This window comes from Elaeis guineensis, chromosome 15 (assembly GCF_000442705.2).
Source record: "Elaeis guineensis isolate ETL-2024a chromosome 15, EG11, whole genome shotgun sequence".
Classification (NCBI taxonomy): Eukaryota; Viridiplantae; Streptophyta; class Magnoliopsida; order Arecales; family Arecaceae; genus Elaeis; species Elaeis guineensis.
This window is the reverse complement of record NC_026007.2, coordinates 66,678,522-66,699,743: the sequence shown is the minus strand read 5'-3', so window position 1 is coordinate 66,699,743 and position 21,222 is coordinate 66,678,522. Positions and strand designations below refer to the sequence as shown.

The 21,222-nt window shown below is 37.3% G+C and overlaps 3 protein-coding genes across 3 annotated transcripts; 1 reads left to right on the top strand and 2 right to left on the bottom strand.

The window, feature by feature from the left end:
• The first annotated feature begins 448 nt into the window (after positions 1–448).
• LOC105058444 (peroxidase 17) lies at positions 449–2,540 on the top strand. The gene is given in 5 exon segments (XM_010941386.3): positions 449–727; positions 730–833; positions 1,018–1,209; positions 1,824–2,358; positions 2,361–2,540. Coding segments are annotated over 5 exon segments (987 nt in total). The 5' UTR covers positions 449–624; the 3' UTR covers positions 2,414–2,540.
• A 1,149-nt stretch (positions 2,541–3,689) lies between these two features.
• LOC105058445 (small ribosomal subunit protein eS6) lies at positions 3,690–8,640 on the bottom strand. The gene is made up of 6 exons (XM_010941387.4): positions 8,457–8,640; positions 8,217–8,281; positions 6,051–6,108; positions 5,827–5,935; positions 5,356–5,628; positions 3,690–4,121 (listed from the first exon to the last, which is right to left on the bottom strand). The coding sequence occupies exons 1-6, from the start codon at positions 8,460–8,462 to the stop codon at positions 3,883–3,885; spliced, it is 750 nt and encodes a 249-aa protein (XP_010939689.1). The 5' UTR covers positions 8,463–8,640; the 3' UTR covers positions 3,690–3,882.
• A 2,731-nt stretch (positions 8,641–11,371) lies between these two features.
• On the bottom strand, positions 11,372–15,667 carry LOC105058446 (plant cysteine oxidase 3). Its single transcript, XM_029268469.2, is given in 8 exon segments — positions 11,372–11,894; positions 11,985–12,119; positions 12,122–12,190; positions 14,590–14,734; positions 15,260–15,414; positions 15,511–15,543; positions 15,546–15,643; positions 15,645–15,667. Coding segments are annotated over 8 exon segments (756 nt in total). The 3' UTR covers positions 11,372–11,796.
• Between the last annotated feature and the right edge of the window lie 5,555 nt (positions 15,668–21,222).

Here is a 21,222-nt window from a genome sequence, read left to right as displayed (position 1 = left end):
TAAAAAGTTTCCAACTATATATTCTACTATTAAGATATAACTTCAATATTCTCTTTAAAATATTTTTAAAACTGGTCAAGATCTGTTTACTAAAATCTTTATTTCTCGTTCTTGATTTTAATACTATTTCATATCGAATCTTAAAACAAACATGAATGTCCTGTAATATAAAACATTAATTTCCAGTGAAAAGAAAAATCCAAAACGCATGGACCCACAAGATTGGTGGGTCCAATCTGGTAAATAGGTTGACGGAATTTATGGGGAATAGTGAAGCAATTTACCGAGGATTGGATGCCCACATATCAAAGCAACCTCTGCCCATTGGTTTGGCCGGTTGCCACCCTTTATTCTTTATTCCTTCCATCAGTAGCAGACGTCCCCCCCATTAAAACCACCCTTATCCCCTCCCAGACCATCAACGTGAGGGCCTTGAACAACCCTCCCCAACTCCACCACCCTCAGAATATATCCACCCACTTGTTCATAAATCCGAGCCATGCATCAAGCCAATGGAACATCACAAACTCCAGTGTACCTAATAGCAGCACGCACATAGGAACACCTTATAAAAACCCTCCCTTGGCCAACTGATGTCTCTACTGCCACCAACACAAAGCCAACATGTATCCCCTCTTCATCTTTCTCCTCCTCTCCCTCTTCCTTGCGCCAGAGATCGCCATTGCTGCCACCAAACTAAGCTATGGATACTACTCCGAGACGTGTCCGAGGCCGAGTCCATCGTGCGGTCGGTGATGCTCCGAGCTATGATCCGAGAGCCCAGGAGTGCCGCCTCCATCATGAGGCTTCAGTTCCACGACTGCTTCGTTAATGTAAGCTATGAGCTCACACACTTCTTGTTCCTTCTTACTTTTATCACGTAACGTATCTTTAAATAGCTTAGTTTTTTTTTTCCTTTCGTTGTTGTTGGGGTCATCATATATATATACGAGTGATTTACTTATATAGGTTACTAGTTTCAGTTTACCTTCTTCTCTAATTTGGCCTAGCTTTCAGGGATGTGATGGGTCTGTGTTATTGGATGACACGCCAACCATGCTCGGCGAGAAGCTGGCTTTGTCCAACATCGACTCTCTGCGTGATTACGAGGTGATCGACGAGGTCAAGGAGGCGTTGGAGCAGCGATGCCCGGGGGTCGTCTCGTGCGCCGATATCATCATCATGGCCGCAAGAGATGCCGTTGTACTGGTAAAATAACAATATTCTAATATGAATCACTTCTTTCAGCGTGTCCAATTTTTACACCATACTTTCTTCAACTGAGAAAATTTTAGGACTAATTTTTGATCCGGCTTTCGTTCTTATTTGTTCCTGTTTGAGCATTCCTTATTCATACAGTTTGAATGAATCAGAAGTGTCTGTTTTTTTTTCAAAGTATTTAAGGAGTAAATTTCAGTTTATTTTAGTGCATTTGCTATTTTGATTCCATAAAAGGGTCCGTTTAAGAATTAATTAGTTTTATCACTTCTCAAAAAAAGAATAGTTTTATCTTAGTGCGTCAGTTGGTCTGTGAATTGGGTCCATAAATGGTCAAATTATAAGAACTTACATTTTAGTTCAATGTATCTTGTTACTAAAATTTATTCTCATCATGTACAGGTTTCTTGCAAATGGTAATGCGGCCAACATTAATTTGATGAATTAAAGAATCAAGCATTTGTTTAGAAAGTTCACAAAATCAAACATAACTTTTGAACTTTTGCATTTTCTGGTTAATTTTATTCAGAGGAACAGAATTATGTAAGTGTTGTTTCTAAGTCATATAGTCTAATTCAAATCAGCTGTGTGCTTATTTTTGGCAGAGTGGAGGACCCAGCTGGGAAGTGAGACTGGGAAGAGAGGATAGCTTAACAGCTAGCCAAGAGAACTCCAACAACATCATGCCAAGTCCCAGAGCCAATGCAGCCTTCCTCATCAACCTCTTCCACCAATTCAATCTAAGCGTCACCGACTTGGTCGCCCTATCGGGTTCTCACTCCATCGGCCAGGCTCGATGCTTCTCGATCGTCTTCCGCCTCTACAATCAATCTGGCACAGGCCGGCCTGATCCAGAAATCGACCTCGAGTATCGAAAGAAGCTGGATGAACTATGTCCAAAGGGTGGTGATGAGAACATGACCGGCGGGCTCGACGCCACTCCGGTTGTGTTCGATAACCAGTACTTCAAGGACTTGGTTCAGAAGAAGGGGTTCCTCAACTCTGATCAGACTTTGTACTCAGGGGATGCTAGGACTGGAAAGGTGGTTAAAAAGTTTAGCCGTGATCAAGCAGCATTCTTCTCGGCCTTCATTGAAGGAATGGTTAAGATGGGTGACTTGCAATCTGATAAGAGAGGAGAGATCGGAGGAATTGTCGAGTGGTGAATGATGGGCTATCCCATGCAGAGATATAGAATTTTGATGAGGGAAATAGTGAATTGGTGAAAGACATATCTAATCGCTAAGAATATATGGTCTCTTGTCATATATATACCATAAAGGAACCATTTATATATTATATGGATGATTATTATGCTTTAATATTGATGATTTCTGTGGATGTGTACTTCTTTGCTTGTCCTTGGGAAGGTTTTCCTAAGCTGAATGTAGGATAGATTCTCGGAAGGAACCAAGCTGTTTTCTTCCCATTGAGATAAGGCTAGGCTTAGCAATTCATAAACAAAAACTGGAGAAGGACCGTCTTTTGCATGTATAATTTGGGGGCGTGGAGGTGGAGGAGTATGAGGGAGACGAGGAAGAAGGAGGCGCTTTCGTCGGCGGCGACGGACGAGGACGGGGGTCGGCAGAGGGGGAGGGGCGGAGCCAAGGATAAGAGCAGAGGACGAGGAGGGAGACGTGGAAGAAGGCGGTCGATTATGACCCTGACCCCCAAGTGTTGTTAAACATTAACTCTGGATGCCCTCTAAATTACGGTGCTTGTCATGATGGCAACCCTATGTGAACTTTCCACCGGCTGTAATGAGTTGACTTTGAAAAAAAAAAAAAAAAATCGTTCATAATCAAACGAACAATAAGAAAAAATAAAAAAATTTGTTGTATACAATGTTTTTGAAACCACCGTGGCAACTCCCATAATTTAATCATTCACAGATCAAACATCATTCTATCCATAAAGAAATTGCATGAACCGTAAAACCAACTGCAGCATTGGGAACTACTCAACGAGGCTGAAGATTTCAAGATTAAGGAAAAAAAGAATCGATAAATTTAGATAAAATGTGGGAAAAGTTAGAACTTAGCTTTAAAAAAATATTAAATCATGAAATACAAATATTAAATCACCTCCAAAATGAAAGTAAATTTTTTAATGTTCATATTACATCATGGAAAGAAGAACAGTATTAGGAAAAGCAATCAAAACTCTCGAGTTGAGATCTGAGGAAAGGAGAGTGCGGTATTTACCGCATTGCCCACCCTTTTCAGAAATTTTCTTTTTTGAAAAATATTTTGACAACCTCTTTACGCATAGAACGAATGCAAATTAGGAGCTTTCTTTGTTCCCTTTGACCGACGATAGAAGCAACCGGATCCGACTCAACCAGACATTTTTCACGATCTGTCATGGCAAACAGCAATGTTACAGTCAAACCGGGGCAACAATCTAACCATCAACTCGCCTTCTCATTTTTAACTCTTCAGATGATTATCTCAGAATTTTGAGACAGGTACTCACAACACAAATGGAATAACCCAATATACCTAAAACTAGTTTTTGAGTCCAAACTCAATACCAAGAGAGAAATATTCCAATTCAATGCAACATCCCACAATCTACGATAACCGGCAGAAAGACAAATTTCATCTCAAACAAATGGAAATACTCATTGTCTAAATATTGTTTTCCTTCAATCAGACATGTCCTCTAGGCTGCAACAGATGGCTTGGAGGCAGCAGAGAGCTTAGATCTCCTCTTCGCCAAGCTCTCGCTCCGGCGCTCCCGTTGCTCCTTGAGCCTCATGGCAAGGAGCTTCTGGTATTCAGCAGCTTCAGACTTGGCCTTCGCGATCCTCCTCTTCTTCTCGGCGATCCTGGCTCGCTTCCTTTGCAGGGTCAAGGGGGTTACCAGCCTCTGAATCTTAGGCGCCTTGCTGCACTTCTTTCCTACAATATTTATATGCACAACAACATGATTAGGAAGCTTTTCTTTCGTTCTTTCTTTCCCTTCTCACTAAAGAAAAAAAGGTTTAACATGATAAAAGATCAGCTAGGGCCCACGATAAGTCCCATGTTGGAAATACAATTGTCAACATGCAAGCTGCATCTGCGATGAAAACAGCTTCAAAGTAGTCCAAGGGCTGCTCTTTTTTCCCATAAATGCTAAAAAAGAAAATAGCACTTGTAGCAAACTTGAATATAAATCAACCTAAACACATATAACCCTAGAAGGCAGGTCATTCAGTTACTACACCTTGCAGTAACTTGAGCACAACAAACATGAAAATTCCAATAGGGACTTGCAACAAAAATGAATCTAGATCGACCTAAATGAACAGGATCTTAAGATGGCGGTTAAAAGTCGCTACATAAAGGCATGATTGATGTATATATTGTTTCCTATCATCCTTTAAGTAGGAAGACGATGACACAATCTAGACAATTGTTCCATATACTGTTCACATCCAAAAAACACAAAACAGTGACACTTCTCCAGGGCCAGTTATTTTGGAACAGAATTTTAGAAAAAAAATTTTATCCTAACAAAATAAAGCAGCATAGCTGCAACACCTATCATATGGTCGAAAACAAAACACATGCCGTACTTTAACATCAGGATTTTATAGGACTATTCATTTAATATAATAATACGGACAACATTCAATTGTTGAATTAACGTTAATGAGAACAAAATCTTAAATGATCTGCAATGGTAACAAGTGGTCTCTCGTCAAAATGTAATTAGTACCTCTGGAAGTCCCCATAAGACACCAATTCAAATGCAACAGTTACGTAATAAATAGAAATTTATCAATGATTACAAAGAACCAATCATATAATTTCCCAAAAAATGAGTAATGTTCATTCTCCGTTGAACTCTGAATTGTTCATCTGTATCTTACTGATAAATATCTATATAGTATTCACTCATGTTTTATATTATTCACTTTCACTCAAGTGTTGCCCATATTACTTAATCTAGGATAACTTCTTTTCTAGTAGGAAATTCAACAAATATCCACCAATAAAACAACAAGAGCCCTTGCAAAGTTAGCTGCAACCTTTAGACCATCGCAAGCACACATAAATCAATCTATAGGTCAGCATAAAAATATTTGCCTACAAAAAGCTACTATATTCTAAGAATACTTAAACATAATGAGAACAAAAGTTGGCCCACCTGACTTCGTGGTAAAGGTTCGGCGGTATGTGTTGACATACTTGCGGACATCATCCTCCTTGGAAAGGTTGAATAACTTCCGGATCTTCGAGGCCCTCTTTGGCCCTCTCATTCTTGGTTTCTCAATATCAGTCAAACCAGGAAGATCATTCTCACCTTTCTTAACAATCACCAAGTTCAAAACTGAGAGATCAGGACTGACAATACAACCACGAACAGATTTCCTCCTGCGCTCACCATCACGTCTGCCATATCCACGGAAGCACGGTGTACCTGCACTTGAAACAATATAGGGAAGAACAAAGGAAAAGTTTACATGACTCCCAAGATACATATGAACCACCTAACAGTCACTTATTAGTGAATGCAGAATGAAGTAACTTTTTGGATGTTTTATAAGGGAGTTGCAGTTATTTATTTATTCTGCATGGCGATGTCAGTACTTGACCCAACACACTGAAATGAACTTGCCTCTATGCAGCAACAGGCGGACACGACCAGGAGTTAATACTCCCTGCTTCATGGGAAACCCTTGTTTGTCGCATCCTCCCATGATTTTAAAAACATAGCCCTGGAACTCCTGTACAAAATAGCAGGTACTATGACTAGAATGATCTTGGGCTGACAATATGAATCAAGTGGAAGTTAATAAGTATGAAAATCCACAGTTAAGGTGACGCCTGGCTGAATCATACCTCTCCGAGAGCATCTCCACTAACTTCCTGAGAAATCCTCTTGTCAAAAAAGGCCCGACTGTACAATTACCCAAGAATATAAATAGATCATCATTGATCATATAGATTTTAATAAACACAATAAACAGGTAACTTTCTTGCAAGTAATATGGAACACTGGAACTGCAGGAAGAACAATCAGAAGATAATAATTATCCAAGTTATTCAAACACTAAACAATGTGATGACAACTCACATCTTTTTCATCAGCAAGTTATATTCTAGCAAGCAAACTTCCTAATTGCATTTCTTCTGCCCTCTAGTTCTGAATCATTAACTACGAACTACCATGTCCATCAATTGATTTCACAAATTTTTCTAATGTTTACCCACTTAGGGCTGAAAAATTAGTTAGCCCAAAATAAAATGAAATCACTGTGATAATATTTTTCTCCATTCAAATTACTAGTCTAATAACAAACAGATAAGACCATTTTGCAAAGAACTTCAATTATATATCTTGCAGCTTCAGCACAGGGCAAATTATGCTACCAACCCTTCTCATACCAGAGCATGAGTTCTAATAAGGATCTTTTACTTCAAATTAAGGCTTAGTGTTCCAAATGGAAAATAAACTGGGACTTCCTCATTTTATTTTGGGCGAAAATACTCGAGGTAGGAGGGCCATCTTATTGACACATAACGAATCCACAGAATTAGCATGTTTATGACAATGACAATATGCATCCTTTGATAGTTTCCAATGAAGCCTCCTCAAAATTCTAGGCTTCAATATTTCACTTTGCCAAAATGCATTCATTAGCATGAGTGAGCATTTCCCTCATAATGACAGAGCCACTCTAACACGACTCCCACAAGACATTAGTATTTTTTTTGAAAATAAAAATCTAATTAATAACAGGATGTTGAAATTTCCAATTCACAATGATGGTGCAAGATCTGAAGAACATAGATTTTCCTAAGACCTTGTTTGGGGTGTACCTGACAGTTATAGAGATATTAAACTGGATTACTGATGCTCAACTTTACAATTGAAATCATGCAAGCAAAAGGTTGTAAATCCAAACAAACTTGAGTAAGAACAAATTTATGACCTATGAGATGGACCACATGATTTCATCTGTATTCAAAAACAACACAAATTATGCACATAGATGCTATAATGCCAAACTTATCGCCATAGGAAGCCTTAGTTCGGGACTATTTTACAGGAAGAAGATGAAGGAGTGAAAAGTGGGGAAAGAAGGTGATTCTTAAAACGTTAAGCAATGTAAGGTCACGCATAAATTGCTGATTGCTTTATGTAAGGATAATTGCCAGTCATTATTTCTTGTTCAATCCTTTTTTGAGGCCTTTTTAATTGACTTGTGCGCCATAACCAGCAAGGTCTGAATTTTGTGGTGCTCCAAAGAACCATTTGTATTGATTGATTTTCTCACCTATATTCATTTCCTTAAGATATCATAAAAAGGAAGAGAGCTAAGATTTATCTGGACCACCTAATATCTTAATATCAGATTCATGCAGAGCCATCGATCCAACAGCTTACTCTTTCACAATTTCCAGAATTGCATGGATACATAAGTCAAAGAAGAAAAGTGATAAGGAAAATTCTTGAGTGAACTCACCCATATATTTTTTAAAACTCGGGTTTATCTATGGTATGTTATCCTGATACTCAAAGCCACACAATCTGACCACTTGAACAGAAACTTATAGCTAGTTTCTAAGGGCGTTTCTTTAATAGTCATACAATTAACAGCACTAGTCCATCAAGAAATTCAATTACAAAAAGCACCCGTTCAATCTGAAAGAAATTAACTATGCACCACGCTGATATTTCCAAAAAAAAAAAAAATCGAAACACAGTAAGTATTCACCAACTATTTCATTCTAATATCCTACCCTTCCAGTCTTACGAGCTCATGCCCAACTTCACATCAAAAACCAAAAACGAGATACTACCTCCTTAGCACAAATTACTAACAATCAGCCAGTCAATAACTAAAATCGAGAAATTTTAATTACAACAGCATCGAACTATAGGAGAAACTAAAGAGAGAGCAGATGATTGGAAAAAAAATCATAACAACCTTGATAATATATATGAATCTACTAAAAGAAGAGACAGACAAATCAAGCACTATATTTGAAACAGATGCTCACAGTTTCTGGTCGTCATCGATCTCAAGCTTCTTCTGGCACCCAGTTGTAGGATTCGCGATATTAAACTGCATTTTAAAGGAAAAAATAACAATAAATAGATCAGGGAACAAAATGGCGTGGAAATTCTCCGAGCAGCATCATTAGTAAGAAAAATCAACAAGAAAACGATAAAAAAAGTTTTAAAAAATAATCTTTTCTACATTCAGGACTAGCGTTTGATGGATGGGGTTAGAGGATCACCTTCATCTTGGATTACACCTCCCTCGCGCGAAGGCGATCGGAAGAGAGCGCGGCGCCAATAGATGAGATGAGAGGGAAAGGGGTGCGGCTGCTAGGGTTTTATCCGAGAGGCCGGGGTTTTCGAGTTGGCGGCTGGCCCCTACCATACCAAAGATGGGCACGTGCGATGCAGCTGATGTGAAGGGGTGTTTTGGAGCCTTGGATAATGCTTAACGATGAACTGGAATTTGACACGTGATATCTATACAAGTACAATAAGCACATTAAGCGCCCATTCGTAGATAAATAAATATTACAAAAAGATGATAAATTTTTTTATTAACCAATTTATTCAATCTTCATATTTCTCTAAATTAATAAATTATTTTTTATAAATAATATTTATTTATAAAATATGTAAAAAAATTTGTCCATACAAAAGCAAGCAAATCATTTTCCCATCTATACTAAAATTAATCTTTTTATTTCTTTCATAATATATCCCTATATTATAATAATGATATAATAATATATTATATTATTACATAATAATATATTATTATAATATATATATTATATTATTATAAAATATTATTATAAATATTATAATATAATATAATATAATATATTATATTATACTATATTATTATATATATAATATTTATATAATAAAAAATATTATGAGAAATATGAATATGTCTTAGTAATTATTCAGAAAACTAGTAATGCAAAAAAATAAGTAAATTATTTTTTCATCTAAATATTTTTTAAAAAATATTTATTTAAAAAAATTAAATTTTTAAATAAATTTTTTATTTTAAAAAAATAGATCTGAAAAAAAAATCACTAGTCTCCCAATGCAACAAGTGTCGCACATCTAATATGTTAGATGTTGTACATCTAACATGGTAAATGTTTTACATTTCAGTTTTTTTTGAAAAAAAATTATCGCCCGTCAAAGCCATGTGGTGTTTATCCACTAGTTGCTGATTACTGTATAATATGTTGCTGAACAGATTGTTGATGGATGGTGACTATCATTTAAAAGGACAGGCTAATTCTTGCTTTAAATGCGGCGATGCCTTATTTTTTCTGGATTAAAGAAGACACATGCACTTTATCTAATGATTGTTTTTAGTTGATCCATTTGAGCTGCTGGATAACGTATTGCTAGAAATATTTTTTATCAATTGTTGAGCTTTGGCAGCTCGAGAACACACAGAAAAAGAAACAAAAGAAACGTGTGATTGGAACTAGAAGTCATAGGTGCTGCGGCCATCTATTTCTCTTGTTGCATTGTATAAGAAAAAGAGGATTCCAATTGATCTGAGGTTTGTTTTGCTTTATTTATTACCATCAGAATAATCGAGGGTTTCTATCTAAAAAACGACAGCCTCCTCCAATATCATGTGGAAGAGAGAGGGTTGTTATCGAGAATACGAATGATTGGTACTGTCACAGCATGGGGTGTGGAATGGTTGGTACTGCGACAGTGCACTGTGATCGTCACTATTATAGGGATCATTGTGGGTATTGGGCCACTGTTGATCACGATTGATGGTAGGATAGTTGGATCATAAGTTGATTTTTTTTTTTTAAAAGAATAATGAAAATTTTTTTTTGAAAAGATTGCTGTATGCAACAGCCTTTCATTCCTGATCGAAAATGGATAGAGTTGTTGTGAGGATTTGACGGTCTTCCACAAACGGTGGAAAGAAAAAAAAAATTGAGACAGTTGATGCTGTAGTGCAGTAACCTCGAGTCCCAAAATATGCAGAAACCCATGAATTAAAGAGAGAAAGAATCGGCAATGGGTTTGGATTTATTAAATGAGGTTAGGGGGTTTAAATCAATGGATTTGGATTAATGGGTTTATAAAGTTGAGTTATCAGTTTCAGGTTTGGGCTGGTGGATTCGGGTTGGTGGGTTTGGGTTCATGATTCAGCTAGACATGATGCATGCGATGTCTTGATATTCATAATGATATTAAAAAAAAAACAGCACAAAAAAGATAATTTGATTGATGTGAGAGGATAAGCAAGAGAGTTACATGTTGGATATGATTTTCTTTTTGTCTGATATTTTTGTGTTACCTATACGTGATCAAAATATTTGGAAGTGGATATTTTCCACCACCTTCTCAAGTAAAATAGATATCATTAAAATTATTATGTTCACATCATGTGCAACCTACTAAAGAAGAGTTGTCTAAAGTCTAATCCATGAAATATATTTGATTAGGTGTTGTTGCTGATTGATAGCCCTTTTTAATTTTATACGATGCACACGATCAATCCTAGATGGAAGATGAGTCTAGATAATGGACACAAAAACATTGCATGTTTAGCTTTTTTGATTCATATGAAGGGAAGAAGTAATCAGTATTTGTGATTTGTTGGTTAATGAAATGCTTTGAACTGGAACAGCCATAAGATTTTTTGTGTTTATCTAAATCTACAGACTTCACTTAATTTTGATGTTCCTTTTTGGAATATGCTAAACCTCCTTTACTAAAAATGTCTCAGAGATGATTTGGATCGGTATTTTTGATATTAACTCTAAGAATAAGAATAGTTAAATGTCTCATCACAACCATAATTTGGTCTAGAAGTTACAAACAGAAACTTCCAATTCAAATGAGGTTGCAAATAATTTGGTCTAGAAGTTACAAACAGAAACTCCTTCCAAGTTCTAAATGGAGGGTGGTGCAACCATTGGGTTATAGACAAGTTTGTAGAAAAATAAATCAGATCTTTGCGAGGCCAACTTGATCCACTGGGCAAACAAATAGGAATGTGATTTATCTTTTGTTACCTGATGTTATCCTCCCAAGGACACTGTCACATACACAACAAATCTATTCTAAGAACTAATTGAGTTAATTTATATTCACTAAAGTACCAAACAACAATTACTAAAAAAACAATTTTCTTTCTTCTATTTGACATATTCTACAAGAACATTCAGCGTACATTACTTAACAGAGGTATAAATGCTATTAATTTCTTTATATGGGTGTTTGTTGTAAACATAGGCACTTGAGAACTGCGAGATTTAGCTGCACCCTCTATTCAAGGCTACAAACATATTCTTTCTACATAACTTAACAACCATTGTCTAAAATGTAATGCCGGCTCGCTGAATGAGTTTATATGAACTATCATTCTGTCGAACATGAAAAGATTTAACTCCAAACAATGAAGGGAACTACCCTCAGATATTGAAGTTCTGAACTTATCATCACTTCTTTTCATTTCTTTTTTTGATGATAAGTTCTGAAACTCTTCCGTATTTATACTCAAAAGAGAGGAAAAAAAAAAAAGGGATGTACAAGCAAGATGACACAAAGTTAGTCAAGTCACTAAAAGTCTGCATCCACGATGAGTTCAGGGCCGCGGTATCGAGCTCCAACGACAACCAAATCTTCAGGCAAACCTCTTCTTTCAAGTATGGAATGTCCTATATATTTCAAGAAGTCGAGAGATTGAAAGACTCGTACTCTTCTGTTGCAAATTCACTTGATAGCCGTCAAGAGATTGAAAGACTCACCAGGACGAGAAGGGATGGGTGTCTCGGAGTAGTAGTTGGATGGCCTTCCTCGCTTCTCAGCATATGGTGGAGCTAGGACATCCAAGATAGCACAAGGAGTCAGGGCAGTAAAGGAGTGGATGTTTCCACCGCGCTTGGGAACAACACGGATGCCTTGCATGGAGCTTCTAGGACCTGGTCATTCGCTACAACTTTTGCTAGCCCGCCTGCCACATTGGCCCAAGTGCACTATAACCAACACCGTCTCTTGTTCAAGTTTATCAAGCTACTTGTTTACCTTCTATATGTATATGGACTAGAATCTTATAAAAGGCAAACAACTTTGACATGCTATATCAAACATATCAAAGGGGCTAGAAAACTCAAAATCAATTAGTGACGAGGCCTTAGTAGACCACTATAAGAGTAAGTATTTTCAGTTTCAGATTTCTTAGATTACGGAGGGAGATCACTGGCATGCAGGCTGAAGGGAGACATATCAGAATAGGTAGACGTTGGTATCACGAGTCTCTTTATCTCGATCTCGATCTAAAATTTTATTATGATGCTCCATTATAATATTTTATTATAAAAAATATTTAATATATTATGTATTATTATTTTTATATATTTTATTATTTTTTAAAAAATAATGACTCCTTTCGTAGCTCTTCCACGCTCTCCGGCCCCCTGCTCTTTGCTCCTCCGTCCCACCGCTTGCTTGCAGTTTCTCCACCCTTGTTCCCATCCTTCTCCGACATTCACGGCTCCTCCGCCCTCATCCCCTGCCCCCCCTCTTCAGCAATAGCTTCTGCATCTTGTTTCCTCTACGGTTCTCACCCTCCCCACCCCCGAACTCCGGCACTAGCGATTCCTACCCTAAACACCCCCTCTCCCCTAGCCCCACACACTTGCAATCCCCACCCTCTCCACCCTTGGCCTCAGTGCCGACAGCTTCTGCACTGCCACCTCCCACACCCCCCCAACCCATGGGGCACATATGGTTCCCACTCTCCCCACCCGTCTCCCAACCCCCCACCCCCGAATGTTGGTGGTTTCTGCGCCACCCCACCCCCCACGACCTCCCCTCTGCCCCATGCGCCTGCGGCTTCCATTCTCCCCACCCCCAGCATCCCATACTGGCGACTTCTGCACCACCCCACTCTGTATTTGCATACCCCCCTATAGGACACTCGCGGTTCCCACCCGCCGCACCCCTCCCCCCTTTCTTCGGTCCTGAGATGCTGACGACTTCTACGCCCCCCAACCCCCTGACCCTACATATGCTTGTAGTTCGAGCGCTCCTCCACTTTCAGTGGTCACAAATTTTTTTTAAAAAAAAATAATTTAATTATGATATAAAATAATTTTAATTTTTAAAATATTTATCGTATCAGTCATGTATATAGACAGTTGAATTGGTTGGAATCCGAATCGTTCAAATTTAATCCAGTGACAAAAATAGATAAATAATAAAAAAAAAAATTTTAAACCACCGCGACAAAACCCACGGTAGTCATGCATCCAAACATGGTATATTACATCCTTTTGTATGATGCTCCCTTTCATCAGATATTTTGAAATCTTAGCGTGACATGATTGTCCTACCAATCATAACCACAACCACCTTCTTGCTAATGGGCCCCGTAGCCAGGAGTCGTCTCTTCATCGCAAACAGGAAATAAAACAAGAAATTCCCTGTCAACTTGCCACATTAGGTGGCATCCAACTACTCAATCTTTTGCCTTCTAGAATATCAACTAAACAATCTCCAAATGGATAAATCATGAATGAATGCCTTACTTTAAATATTAACAAAATATAGATTTTGCATATAACAAAAATTGTTAGGACTTAAGCATAATAAACTTTTTTTTTGGGTTACATAGCCATCATGACCTTCCTTTATAAAGTCACATAATGTTTTTTTTTTTCGACTTTAACAAGAAAAACATGAAAATTATGTACAATTACTAAAGTAAGAATAATCAATATCGCAATGGTATAAAATCAACTATAAAGGAATTCTGTAAACTATATTTTAATTTACTTTGAATTCAACGATAGATGCCTCAATATATTTTGATTGTAAGGACCCATTAGCTAAGAATAATATCCAAAGACCACAATTATAATTTGTTAAGCAGGCACACATGCCTAACACTAGGATGGTGTGTTTGGTATTTCTCATAATTTATCAATTAATGATTATTTGAATTCATGCGACTGCTCTGTGCTAAATAGATTATTACATGATATAATCTATAGGAAATTATGCTGTTTTTGTTGGTTCACCTAGTTATGAATGCTATTTATATTGTCATGCTTATCAAGTGAACCAAATTTATTGTTGTCTCAAACTTTTATGGGCACATCGATTTTAAATTTAATTCAACTAATCATATGTCCACTGTGATCTACATTCAAGTACATAGATGGAGAAATATTGCCAAGAGATTAAGCATAGCTTTAATAGGAAATTGTTATAAATATTATACATAGGACCAAATCAAGATTTAATTTGATCAATATTATACAAGTACTCCTTGATCAAAGTCACTGCAACAGAGTTTTAAAAGACCAGCATGCTAGATGAAGGGCTTAGCTCGTTTTAAGATTTGCTTACCCTCCCTTCGTCGTGAACTCGGGGTGTCAACCCAATCATAGGACTTCACCGAGGCTGAACCATACAATACTTTGCTAAGGACCACCATCCCTGGGTGATCATGGAGCGGTAGTTTTGCTCCAGCTGGGAAGCAGAACACTCCCATCTGCCATGCCAAATCTATTGTCAATGATTCATTTAATCCGACGTCGAACTAAAGAAACTATTAAATGTGTCTTGACAAACTAAAACATGGAATCCAATATCACATTGAACGCCACACTTCTAGAAGATTTGATGGAGATCAACTTAATTTGTTCCATTTGAACCATGATGGCGACTCGATCCATACTTTGTTGTTAGCAAGCAAACTACAAGTGGGGATTTGGTGCATGTTTTTTTTGCATCACAGAGAGCTATGCAACTGTAGATGATGTCATGTCCTTGGATAAGGATAGCTGTCATGCATAGCACGCAATCCACCATATCTTGTTTGATAGCCATATCAAATGACATGGTGGCCATTTCAAATTGTACAACTCTACGTGATACTGATACAAAACATGCCTCTTAGAGGATTCGATCTATGACACTAATTTTTAAAACTTCATAAAAGTACTCATGATCATACAACATTCAGCTTCAAATGAACAAGCATGTGCATTAGAAGATGGATCGAAGAGTTACGTACCGAAAAATCATCAGATTCATAGATGTGTACATACGTAATCTGCGTCAAGACCTGCCCTACGATCAACCCATCTCGACTCACTATACTCGACTCATCCACCCGCGATCTTCCATCGCTTGACCCATCAATTCCAACGTCGACCGGTTCGATGTTGTCTAGAATCCATGAATCAAAACAGCAAGAAAAAAAAAGATTTAAGAACATCGCTGCAAGCATATAAAGGAAGCTTGATATGGTGAAGTTTTTGTTACCAAGGATCCCTCGTAGCCATCCGATCTGCTTGCGGCTGGAGACCCTTTCTTCTCGGAGGAGAAAACCACGCTGCAGGCGTCGTAAAGCCATTGAACTTTGCTCCTTTCCTTAAAGTGGACAGCCATGGCTGGATCTGTCTTGGATAAATGGCACCATTCATCAACTCTAATGGCATCCATGTGAATGGATTTATAGATATGATTGGTCTTGAACTAGAAAGTCTTTAAATGTAGAAGGTATTACCACCTTTGGCACCTAAGGAAAGTTCAAAACCGTGGGCTCGCTCCAACTTAACCAGGGGCTTCCTCAGTCCAACCGCTCCCGTATTCATACCGTTTTATTACGGTCGCGCAACAAATATTCCTTGGTTATTACGCAAACCTCAAATTTGCAATAGTCTAGGCTTCTACCCCTTGGCATCCACCTCCTTTACTCCTCTCAAAGTTGTTGGAACAATGGGCTAGCTCAATCCCTTAAGCCGACCCAAGCTACCCCAAAATTATGAGCCACAATGCTGGTCTAAGTGTTGAAGCCCGACCTCTTTGTGGAATTAGTCGGTCTCGATAACTTAAAATTGAATCCTGACCAACAAATGGAATAGGTTGGATCGGAACGGAAAACCATCACTATTCGGCGACCATAAGAGAGATTCTTTGTGCACATCGCGGTATAAAAAATCTGACATAGAGTGCATCGCTTACCTATTTGATCCACGTAGTTATCGCTTTTCAATACGTATTTAATATCTACTGATCGATTTTTTTATTTAAAAATTTTATATGATGAAAATATTATTATTTTTTGAAAAAAAATTATGATATCCTGTGACGTAATTTAGTCCAGAATGTCATAATATGGTCTCGAATATTATAATATAAGAGAATCATTTTTATCTAACTATTTTTCAACGCATATCTAATATCTGCAGGTCGATTTTTTCGTTTGAAAATTTTGAATAACAAAAATATCTCAAATTTTAAAAAAAAATTATCACATCTGTGTACATTATAGACGCAGAATGTCATATTATGAATATAAAATATTATAATTTTTTTAAAAAATAAATATTTTTATCATATAAAATTTTTAAATAAAAAATTAATTTATAAATATTAAATATATATTAAAAAATAATAACTATATTTTGCGTCTGCTGTGCACAAAGAATTCGCGTGACCGTAAGCCCGTTGGTGGGTTGAAACAGCGGCTAGGAATACCAACAGTCGGCGTCCGGGAATCCACCTGGCTTATTTCAGCGGCCCCGGGGATTTCCGGTACGGTGGGGCCCGCGTCCCGCCTCAAAATCGCCACCGTCCATTCGATGGATCACTAACACTGTCATCCCCCAGACGCGGGTGTCCCGCGGCCGCTACGGTTGTTTCATCCGTATCCACTAGATCGGGAACGTATACCGGTCTCTTTTTTAGACGGCCGAGATATTTCCAATTATATATTACGTGTACACCCATAGATTTATGGCGTACCGTGTCCGTTCGCGCCAGACGTCCGGGATCCATTGGCATGAATCTTGGGTCGGCGTCGTAGGAGATGTGGCGTTCGGCATCTGAACTTGATTGCCAAATGAGAAATTGCCACGTGTGACTGGATGTCGGACTACTGGTGGAAAATGTCAAAGAAAACGATGGTTCCAACCTTACACTCTGTCGATGTTTTAATTTAAAAAAAATCCATGGGGAGGGCTTTTCTGGTTTTAATTCAACAAGCATGCGCTTGACTTGGTATCAATAGAATTTAGTTAAGAACCAAATTTTGGTTGCCTGATCAATCGTGGAGTTGACTAATGATTGGTGCCCACCTATCGTAGTAATAACCCTATCAAGCAGGCTTAAATACTGATGCGATTCGATGCATTAGTACTGGATGTTTTGATAATTTTTTTTTAAATATTAATAAAAAATATCTTTCAAAAAAAAAAAAAAAAGTCAAGTTCACTTCAGCTTCTGCTCATACATCTCTCATGTGTTTCTAGGTTGGATCTGGCAATGACAAAATATGGACGTACTCATATATGTAAACCTTTATGCTCCTAATGACTCATAGTTAAGTTGAAGTTTTCTGAGGGCTAAGCATAGTGGTATCAGTCTATTTGGATAGGCATTGAATGGTTCACCCATGAGAGTGCGAGGAATGCACTTAACCTCATTTCTCAATCTCTCTTGTGGGCCATAACATTGGTTGAAACCGTAATTATACATTCTGTCACCTCCCGATCCGAAATTTGAATCGAAGGTCTGGCAACCCGCATACTCATAAAAATTTTTCATAACATGCAAGGCATCTCATCATGATATTTACACATAAAGTTAAATCATTTTTTTAAATTTCTAAAAATCAAACTTAGTTTAAATAACAAATCAAAACTCAGTATCCAAAAAAAAATAATTGTCTGACAAAGTCAACACTAAAGAAAATAAAAGTCTTGAATCAATTCTGAGAAAATCCTAAATCAATGAGTTAACTCCATCTCTAATCGCTCTCCAACCGAAATCCCGCATCACGCTAATTTTTTAATCTGTAAGAAAAACATAAAACTCATTGTGAGCTAAATAGTCCAGTAAGCAGTGTATACCTTTAACTGAATAAATCAAGCAAATAATACTATACATATCGATTTACTGATAATAACAAAATCAATATGTAATTTATGAAATCATAATCATACTATCAATCATATATAAAATTCAACTCATCATAATTTAAATTATGCTTATCATCTAAATTCATCATTTTCTTAAGTTCTTCTTACCAACCATGACTATGACACATTATCCTGTGGCAGGGTCATAATACCGCGTATCTACTTGCGGTGGGCTGCGAATCATCTGGCAGCCAAGTCCTTTGGAACCGCTGGTCTCGCTGGCAGTTTGTCGCTGGTCTCTCTGCGATATGTCGCTGTCTCGCTGGCGACATAAATCCTCAGACAATCAATTACCAACGTATATGCCCCCATTGCGGGGTCCTTACATAGTCAGGTTGTCAATTTCATATTATCTTCCAATTATATATTATTTTTAAAAATAATATAAATGATATTCGAGTCAAATCAATCATATCATTCTTTGTGATCATACATCATCATAATAATTGTTCAACAAATAATTCAATCATAAATAATTTTACAATTAATTTTAATCATAAATAATTTCAACAATTATTTCAATAAATAATTTCAATCACAAGCATGCATAAACTTATTTAATTCAGAATTTATAATTTATCAGATAAATTCAATAAAAGTAAATACTACTTACCTCAAAAGAAAATCCAAACTAGGAATTCTAGAAATCTCGAAAATCCTTCTCTAACCTGATACGTCAAATATCATATTTTTAATTAAAATTTCATCGAATTAAAAATAATTAAAATTATTAAAATCTAATGTCCCCACATGGATCAACTTGACGACAGCATTCAGAATTTTCGGACTAATCCATGAAAACCCTACTTATATTTCTTTTAATTATTATTATATATTTATTTATTTTTATTATTTTTTATTTTTATTTTAATTAATTCCATAAATCTTAAAAATCTAAGAGAGAGAGAGCAGAGAGAGAAAGTTTCTCTCTCCTTTTTTTTCTTTCTTTTTCTTCTTTTTCTTTTCTTTTCTTTTTTTTTTTTTTCTTTTTCTTCTTTTTCTTTTCTTTTCTTTTCTTTTTCTTCTTTTTCTTCTTTTTTTCTGTTCTTCTTCTCGGCTCCTTCCACGCCGGAACAGAGGACCGGCGGTCCCCTCCTTTTGCCGGGCCATTCAGGCCGCGGCCGCCACAGCGGAGACCGACGGCAGAGGGGGGCCACTCTCCTGGTTACGGAGAAGCATGGCCGGCGGTCGATTGCGATCGCCGGCGCCGAAAAATCCAAGAGAAAAGAGGCCAAAACAGGGGTCTCTTTTCCGATCAAAAATCGGCGACACCCGTCGCCGGCAGTCACGCGCAAAGGTACGGGAGGAAGAGGAAGGAAGAGAGGAAAGGGAGGAAGACTTACTTCGGCCTCCGATGACCCCACCGGCGAACAATCACGGCAAGAACAAAACGGTGTCCGCGGCTCCGAATCGAAAAATCAGGGAGAAGGAGAGGGGAAGAGGGCCGATGATCGATTTCTAAGGAAAGGGGAGGTCTTTTTATAGAGGCCCTAGGACTCCGAGAGGTCCTAGGACTCCGATCTCCAAGGTTTGATCGGAGAAGAAGACTCCTATCGGGAGTCTTCTTCCCGATCTCCTGTTTTCTCCTTTTTTTTTTTTTTTCCTGGGCTTGGGTCTTGCTAGATGGGCTTGGGCTATAACACATTCATTGATGTGGTACACACAAAACAGATTCCATATTATCCCTGTTATTGTTAGATGATATATTTTGAAATATTGGCAGATTTAGTAACATCCATGGGACTCTAAGGAATGTAACCTCTATTTCTCAACCGGATCAAGGTTCTCTTCTTGGCCAAACTATTGGATGAAATCAGTACCATGCACTCATGGATGTCATATATATGCAAAACATATTCCACATTTTCTGTGTAATTATGAGTTGATATTGTTAGTATGAGTTAGTAACGCCCATGGGAATATTGGTTGAAATTATAAATACTAGGCATTCAATGAATGATACCCTGCAAAGCACAGTATATATTATCCTTGTAATTATTAGTTGATATTGTTAGAAATCATTATTAACTTCAGTATATTTTAAATTACTATTTATATTTTAGAAAGTTTGGATTTTGTGGAGCCATCACGTCCGAACTTGATGTATGGTACATGATTGGCATAATTTATTAAATTTATTATTATTTTTTTTATTATTTTTTGGTACAAACGGACGGTCATACTAATCTAATGCGAGAGCAGTCCAATAAATCAAGATACAGAAAATCTCACAGAGCCTACGAGCAAGCCTTACCCTGCCTCCATAACCGAACATCAGATTGCCCAGTAACAAAAGTCACCATTATATTTGCTGTCGTGTTTGTCATAACTTGTTGGGGTTAGCCACATGTGGACATGAGAATACCATGTCATGGCAAATTTAGGCACGTACTCTTTCCATTCCCTGGTTATTGTATGCCTTGTTTAGCCAATCCTATCATTTATGACTTTAAGCACATTTATCTGTGAGAATTGACCTTGTTTATCACGTGGTTTTATTTATTTTATTCAAAGTAGATTACCCTATTTGAGTGATAACTTGGTTGGTTCAATCAACTGGTTTTTATTCCATTAAGGTCTAATTATTTCTAATTCGGATGGCCCAAATCAAGGAATGGTTGTCTTTATGAGATTTTTGAAGCTTTGAGCCTTCTCTTCTCTAACACCATCTTCAAATTAAATTTTGGGTGACTGATGTGATATAGTTGAAGTTTTAGTACCACTATTGAATGCCACAGTTCACAGGAAGATTGTTGTATTTGAGAGAAAGCTGCCAAGCTGCATCTTGTGGGGGCGAATCTTTCTCGAAGGACGATGCCTTAGAGCGTGGCTTGATTAATAGGCTCTCTCTCACTCTCTCTCTATATATATACGCATGCTAATATTCTTGCTAGTTACTTTTCCTTATTTATCTTTCACTTTCCTGGAGATTTCTTTTTTAAATATTGACAAATTTAGTGACAATATATTGGCCGAAGTAAAGTCTCTTCCTTCGTTACTCGAGATTCTGTAATTAATCTAGGAGACCAATGTTTTGATCAGAAGCAATTGC

What these genes read in the sequence shown, in the direction of transcription:
- LOC105058445 (XM_010941387.4), bottom strand. An exon ending in ATCGATGACGACCAGAAACT is followed by an intron (nt 6,109 to 8,216) that starts GTGAGCATCTGT and finishes GTAATTGTACAG; the next exon opens with TCGGGCCTTTTTTGACAAGA. An exon ending in CCGCCTGTTGCTGCATAGAG is followed by an intron (nt 5,629 to 5,826) that starts GCAAGTTCATTT and finishes TTTCAAGTGCAG; the next exon opens with GTACACCGTGCTTCCGTGGA.